We start from the raw sequence: 8204 nt of genomic DNA on the forward strand, positions 1-8204 counted from the left end.
GCGGACATTTTTTGGACCGATTGAACCATATTGTATACGAACAGTCTTTGGTAGGCCCATACTATAATTATAGATCTCTATATAATATCCGAAATTTGGGGGAAAGGATGAGATTTCAGAGTGTTCGGAGAAATAGTGCCCAGCTTTATTTTCCCGAACGTTCGGAGAAATAGTGCCGGCCATAGATTTAAGGCAAGCGCTATTTGCAACGCCGCGTTCTGAATAGCTCCCGTGCTATTTGAAACGCCACTACTAGATCTAGATCTAGATGTAGCTGATATCGTTTCTACATGATAATATTGTAGTTCTGCCTGAATTGTGGAAGCTTTCTCAGTTTTTTGATAAACCTCCTAGGATTTGACTCCTTTTTTCATGACGTTGTCTTATTCCGATCAATATTGGGTAGATCTAGATCTAGATCTAGATCTAGAAAAATCTAGATGTAGATTAGATCTAATAATGGTTTCTGACATTGTTTGCACAAAAGTAGACGTCTTGTTCTTCTCTCATAATCATCTGAGTTTTGAGCAAGTTTATGTCGAAAGACCCTTGGACGGATAACAATAACAAGACGGTGCAACTCGAACTTTAAGTTAGGCCTAGAGAACGTATACAAGCTGTCTACTGTCTACGTTCTCTAAGTCTAATGTTCAGAGCTTCCAAGCGTGGCATCGAATTCCGGTCCCGAAAGGGTTTTTTTTTTCCTTCTCCTGTGCCTAAAATTTTAAAAAGAAAAAATGAGACACCCAGACCAAGGAAAGCCACTGCTGAACTTGAACCAGGCCTAAATTGGTAAAAGGAAAAGTATAGGCTATACTAAGGCCTACTTTGTACAGAGCTCCTTTAGGGGACAAAACCAGAATGTGCATGCTTCACCACTACATAAAAAAAACCTACAAAACAACAAGATCTAATTATGGGAACAATTTGTTGGTCCGTCGAACAGAGGACAACAACAAACAAACAAAACAAAAAACCGTCCAGGACCGGGATCGAACCCACGCTAAAAAAATGATGGTTTGACTTCAAGCGCAGACGCGCGCTGTCACTTCGGCCTTCAGAACTTCCGATAACGATGTGCAGATTAAGCTTGATATTTTACACACGGCGACACTGCGTTTTATTTAGCACTGGCGCTAATCGCAACGCGGCGTTGCAAATAGGCACTTCCTAGATTTAATATTATACATTAATTATTTATTCCTTTCACTTTCTGCTATTTATAAGATGTGTTTATCTTTTAACTTCACATCTTGCGGCTGGCAACTTTTGCATTACTGGTACCATGCACTTATTATACCATGCACTTATTATTATTCAGGAAAAAAATGCTTGAATCAAGAGAGAAGCTGTCAAGCTGGGCACATCCACACGGGGAAGTGGAGCTTTTTTGAAACGTTCAAAAATGTGACAAACTTGTCTGTGGCAGAACTGCTCTGATCAGCCACAGCACGAGCCACTTGTAAATGTTAACTTTTTATTCTTCTTAGAACTCAAGATTTGCTGGTGAAATAGTCTCCTCTGCCAATGTATTGGTGATCGTCAGAATTGACGGAGCTATTTTTCTTCTTTTTCTTCAAGATTATTTATAGTAATCGTTGCGTTTACTTTTTTCCAAGGGATTTTTTAATCTCTCGGTGTGTCTTCTTCTTCTTCTTCTTCTTCTTCTTCTTCTTCTTCTTCTTCTTCTTCTTCTTCTTCTTTTTCTTCTTCTTCTTCTTCTTCTTCTTCTTCTTCTTCTTCTTCGTCTTCTTCTTCTTTTTCTTCTTCTTCTCCTTTAATGTAATTTGTAGTCATTGTACTTACTCTGCTGTTTATTGCATTCATCATCGTTTAATGTAATCTTTGTATTTTTTTCTTACCCAGGGTCTACTCTCGTTGCTACGAAAGTTGAGGTCACATCCTGACCTTGAACTACGAATTCTTTTACTAGGCCTTGACAATTCTGGAAAAACCACCCTGCTCAAGGTTTTAGCGTCAGAAGATATCACTCACATCACGCCCACACAGGTAATCTCCTCGTCTCTCGCACACTGGATGTCGCCTGGTGGGCCCACGCTCCCCGTCCCCTCGTGTGGTTGACTCTGTCCTTGTCTGCCTCGGTCACTTACTGCCAGTGTCTCGGCTGTCCCTCTGGTTTGACAGTGACATGATGACAATCTTTATTGATCTCGCTCGAAAAAATTTGTTTTGGTCATTTACAATGGCAGTGGTGATACAAAGGGCATCATGTACACTCACACATAATATGTATGCACAAAAGAAAGGACAAATATGTGCTGAGACACCTTCTCTCTCTCTCTCTCTCTCTCTCTCTCTCTCTCTCTCTCTCCCTCTCCCTCTCCCTCTCCCTCTCCCTCTCCCTCTCCCTCTCCCTCTCTCTCTGTGTGTGTGTGTGTGTGTGTGTTTCATTTGTAGCACTAATACGGGGTGCCCACTACGGCTGGATTAGGCCGATCGCCCGACTCGGTCGCCTGAAACTGAAAACAAACATGTTGAGGCGACCGAGTTGGGCGATCGGCCCGATCATCAGCCAATCCCATCCGTAGTGGGCTCCCCATACAAGCGTTCAGTAGCCTCACAGCAGTTGGTACGAATGAATATCTTGATCTGTCTATTGCTGGCAGGACAACACAGTGATTCCATGTGTGTATTGCTGGCAGGACAACACAGTGATTCCATGTGTGTATTGCTGGCAGGACAACACAGTGATTCCATGTGTCTATTGCCGGCAGGACAACACAGTGATTCCATGTGTGTATTGCTGGCAGGACAACACAGTGATTCCATGTGTGTATTGCTGGCAGGACAACACAGTGATTCCATGTGTGTAGAAGAAGAATATAGAATATCTCTGTCTATCTATTGGGGTTATATATAGAATATCTCTGTCTATCTATTGGGGTTATATATAGAATATCTCTGTCTATCTATTGGGGTTATATATATGTCTCTGTCTATCTATTGGGATTATATATAGAATATCTCTGTCTATCTATTGGGATTATATATACGAAGTGACTATTTCTCCGAACGTTCGGAGAAATAGTGCCGATCTTTATTTCTCCGAACGGTTTCCGGCTTCCGCTCTGGTCGTGATTGTTTGCCTATTTGCGAGAGTTCGGCGCCAACTTTCATTCCGTCATTCTGCGAGGTCTGGGAAGGAGCAAATCAAAGGTGGTATCTGTTCTCAGCTTCTCCTCCGGCCGTGTGCCCACTGGTTTAGCGAGGCGGGTACTGCCTGAGGCACCCGAGAGACGGAGAAATCTGACCCTCTTTTCTATTGAGTGGACGGTTATCGTCCATTAAAAAAAAAAAGGAGCAAATTTTTGGGTTTTTAGATTTATTTCAATTTTCAAGAGCTAGATCTAGATCTAGTCTAGAGATTTTTAGATGAGTGTAAAAACGTGAAAAAGAAAAGTTTCACAACAGAATGAAATCAAAACTAGAACAGCCCAGAAACAACCACAACAATTAACAAATAAGGGCGTGTGTCCACCTGTCCGAAGAAGATTGACCGTTTTAACCCTAAATGTGCGTAATTTGTTAAAAAAAAGTACAGGATATTGCATGGAAATTATGGAACCACACACAAGGGGCCTGCCAGTGTCAGTACATGTAATTGGTTTTGGTGGAACGCTCTAACATAGCACATTTAAATCTATACAGGTATATATATTTAGAACCTAATGAAGGTAGGAACATCAAATTAAATGACGTTACACTATACAACCCCCGCCCCCCTTTTCCCCAACAAAAAAAAATTAATAGAAAAACAACACATCAGAACAATAACAAGAAAAAAAAATACACACCAACAAAATATAACACCACAAAGAGGGAAAAATAAACGAAAAATAAAAGAGGAACAGCAATACAAATCGTATGTAACTGTAACGTATTCAGCAAATCAACGTGGTGACAACAAGTGAGAAAGAGAGGAAGTGAAGCTAAGTGAACTTTCTTTCAAAAGTAAAGAGTTTCATTTTCTTTTCTTTTTTTTTGACTTTTTCGGGGACCAAAAAATGGAGCCACGATTGATTGGTCGCGGCCTCGACAAACGCAGATGCTAGCTCTATGTGTCGTTATCAATAACTCTCCATAGATCTAGATCTAGACAGCTCACGAGTGAACGCAACACATTATATTTAAGAGCAGCACCCTTCATAGGCCACACGTCATATCTGTAGCGAAAAACTGTTTGGAACTGTAGCATTTCTTTATATAAAAACGGACATTTTTTGGACCGATTGAACCATATTGTATACGAACAATCTTTGGTAGGCCTATAATATAATTATAGGTCTATATTTTATTTTTATTATCCGAAATATGCGGGAAAGGGTGTGATTTCAGAGTGTTCGGAGAAATAGTGCCCAGCTATATTTTCCCGAACGTTCGGAGAAATAGTGCCGGCCTTATATATATGTCTCTGTCTATCTATTGGGGTTATATATAGAATATCTCTGTCTATCTATTGGGGTTATATATATGTCTCTGTCTATCTATTGGGGTTATATATAGAATATATCTGTCTATCTATTGGGGTTATATATATGTCTCTGTCTATCTATTGGGGTTTTATATATGTCTCTGTCTATCTATTGGGATTATATATAGAATATCTCTGTCTATCTATTGGGGTTATATATATAGAATATCTCTGTCTATCTAATGGGGTTATATATGTGTCTCTGTCTATCTATTGGGGTTATATATAGAATATCTCTGTCTATCTATTGGGATTATATATATATGTCTCTGTCTATCTATTGGGATTATATATAGAATATCTGTCTATCTATTGGGGTTATATATAGAATATTTCTGTCTATCTATTGGGGTTATATATAGAATATCTCTGTCTATCTATTGGGGTTATATATATGTCTCTGTCTATCTATTGGGATTATATATAGAATATCTCTGTCTATCTATTGGGGTTATATATATGTCTCGGTCTATCTATTGGGGTTATATATAGAATATCTCTGTCTATCTATTGGGATTATATATATGTCTCTGTCTATCTATTGGGGTTATACATAGAATATCTCTGTCTATCTATTGGGGTTATATATATGTCTCTGTCTATCTATTGGGGTTATATATAGAATATCTCTGTCTATCTATTGGGATTATATATAGAATATCTCTGTCTATCTATTGGGATTATATATAGAATATCTCTGTCTATCTATTGGGGTTATATATATGTCTCTGTCTATCTATTGGGGTTATATATAGAATATCTCTGTCTATCTATTGGGATTATATATAGAATGTCTCTGTCTATCTATTGGGGTTATATATAGAATATCTCTGTCTATCTGTTGGGGTTATATATATGTCTCTGTCTATCTATTGGGATTATATATAGAATATCTCTGTCTATCTATTGGGGTTATATATAGAATATCTCTGTCTATCTATTGGGGTTATATATATGTCTCTGTCTATCTATTGGGGTTATATATAGAATATTTCTGTCTATCTATTGGGGTTATATATAGAATATCTCTGTCTATCTATTGGGGTTATATATAGAATATCTCTGTTTATCTATTGGGATTATATGTGTCAAGACGCAGTGGAATCAGGCGCTAGTCAATTTTCGGGCATATGGAGTTATTGGTGTCATCTTAAAGCTTGTTCATTTGCCTTGCTTTCAATGATAAAAATATCCGTTTATCTTGAATTGAAGTTGGGGTATTCGCGATTGAAGGAGGTGGGGTCGTCTGGTTTCAGATGTGAAATTAGCGAGAAAATTGCTACCATAGTTTGGTGACTTCCATTGCTTAAGAGTCCTTGAAAACTGCAAATTTAAATTTGTTGTGCCTTTGATCAACGTTTTTCCATAAAATCCACATATAAAAGTGTTTTTGAATGGACATACAATGTGTTGAGTCCCAAAAAACAAATTTGAAAAAATGTCCAAACTGGCTGAAAAATGCCAATTTCTGGGATCTCATTATTTGGACGACGCCTGATTTCACCACGGTGCCTCACATATAGAGAATATCTGTGTCTGCCTGGTGGATATAACATATGTTTGTCTGTTTACTATCTCGCTGTACGCCACTGTGTCTGCCTGGTGGATATAACATATGTTTGTCTGTTTACTATCTCGCTGTACGCCACTGTGTCTGCCTGGTGGATATAGCATATGTTTGTCTGTTTACTATCTCGCTGTACGCCACTGTGTCTGCCTGGTGGATATAACATGTTTGTCTGTTTACTATCTCGCTGTACACCATTCTGTCTGCCTGGTGGATATAACATATGTTTGTCTGTTTACTATCTCGCTGTACGCCACTGTGTCTGCCTGGTGGATATAACATGTTTGTCTGTTTACTATCTCGCTGTACGCCACTGTGTCTGGATGGGCTGTGATGGATTATATTGTCACTATTTATAGATGTAAACTGTATTGACGTTAGGACTTGTCCAGAGACTCTAGTCTATTCATAGGTGTTGTAGAAAAAACAGAGCAATTAATGGGAAGGAATAAAGAGAATGATGCATTGTCGGGCCATTGTGTGTGTTTAGAGTGTTCTAGTGTGCCGTGTGGGTAGTGAAATGTTTGTTCGTGTATCTGTCAGGTTTTGCTAGTCCGCTAGACTTTGACTTTCTCCTATGCAGTTTTTCTTGTTTCTTGTGACTGCGAGTTGTTTCTAGCAGGCTGAGCTTTTTGTTCCAGGGTTTCAACATCAAGTCGGTGCAATCCAAAGGCTTCAAGCTCAACGTGTGGGACATCGGGGGGCAGAGGAGGATCCGACCCTATTGGAAAAACTACTTTGAGAACACTGACCTTTTGGTGAGTAGGAAAATGCATGTTCAGCTGTACATTCCGGCTGGCAGTTCAAGGTCATCGATAGACAAAAACAAATTACCTTATACCATCAGTGAAACTTTAAAAAGTCTGCAAAAGGACATTTTCATGTCATGGCCCCAAGATGTGAAAAGCACTGCCTGGTATTTCAAGAAAGGTGAAATCTTTCAATGCATTTAAAAGTCCGCTCAAACCATTTCTGATTCAAGATGTAATGGATGTACGTAGATTTCCAGTGAGAACATTATGTGGTGTTTGTGTGTGTCAAGTGAGAACATTATGTGGTGTTTGTCTGTGTCAAGTGAGAACATTATGTGGTGTTTGTGTGTGTCAAGTGAGAACATTATGTGGTGTTTGTGTGTGTCAAGTGAGAACATTATGTGGTGTTTATGTGTCATTACTGGTGTCAAGTGTGCAGAGCCTGTCATTTTTAATCTGGGCTGAGCGCTAGATCAATTTTATATCATTATTATTATTTCTAGGATTACAGCCTTGATTCTTTGGCTGTGGGTCTTGGAAAAAATTCTGGGAATTCCTGGCTCAGACTGTTGGTGGGGAGTCTGAGGTTGGTGAAATAAGGCCATGAGATGTTGACCAAGTTAGGCACACACAACATGAAAACTATCAGAAGGGAATAGAGTTGAAGAAAGTAGAAGGGTAACAATGGAACATTGTATTTTGTCCTCCTATTTCGCTGAGATGGGAAAGTGTGGAACTAGCTGACTGGCCCGTCACGCTCACTCCAAGCTCACAAGACAGAGGCTGGTTGTATCTTTTCCGAAAACGTTACAACTAAAGCCCCATGCACAGTCTGATAGCACTCACTACTGTAATGTGGGACTGATATTATGAAATGTAAAAATGGGAATGAACTGTATTGTGAATGTTGAAGTAACGATTCTTCCATTATATCACAATTATTTCCCCTTCTTGATACGTCACATTTTGTCTCGTTTTGAATTCACACGAGATTGCAGTTTAAAATAAACCCAATAAAGTCAGTTCACCGGCAGGTAGGCAACAGAGCGGCTGTGTGTTGTCCTCTTCTTTTCAAGTATTCATCTTTTTCTAATGTGTGGCCATATACAGCCGTGACAAAAACTACCCAGGATATTCCAAGAAAGTCTCCACAATTTTGACCTTCAGTGAAGGTTTCAAGTATTAGCTTCTCCTTCTTTCCATTCCGGGGAAGTTTTGGATGCCGTGATGAAATTTGTTTCCTGTCCTTTCAGATCTACGTCATTGACAGCTCCGACAGGAAGAGGTTTGAGGAGACAGGGGAGGTAAGCAGCTCAGTGATTTTCTCTCTTTTTTTCCCTGGGTCGATGTTAACGGCAGCTGAGTTGATGCAAAAGTTTGGTTGTTGGAGAAA

At 39.3% G+C, this 8204-nt stretch overlaps 1 protein-coding gene across 1 annotated transcript in view; it reads left to right on the forward strand.

The window, feature by feature from the left end:
- Window positions 1-8115, forward strand: part of LOC101849284 (ADP-ribosylation factor-like protein 3) — a gene marked incomplete at its 3' end in the record, with an annotated part of 14535 nt that extends 6420 nt beyond the window's left edge. Inside the window, 3 exon segments of the mRNA XM_013081645.2 lie at window positions 1867-2010; window positions 6701-6817; window positions 8065-8115. Coding sequence (XP_012937099.1) covers window positions 1867-2010; window positions 6701-6817; window positions 8065-8115 — 312 coding nt within the window.
- Window positions 8116-8204: the final 89 nt, after the last annotated feature.

This window comes from Aplysia californica, unplaced genomic scaffold (genome assembly GCF_000002075.1).
Source record: "Aplysia californica isolate F4 #8 unplaced genomic scaffold, AplCal3.0 scaffold00139, whole genome shotgun sequence".
In the NCBI taxonomy this organism is placed as follows: Eukaryota; Metazoa; Mollusca; class Gastropoda; order Aplysiida; family Aplysiidae; genus Aplysia; species Aplysia californica.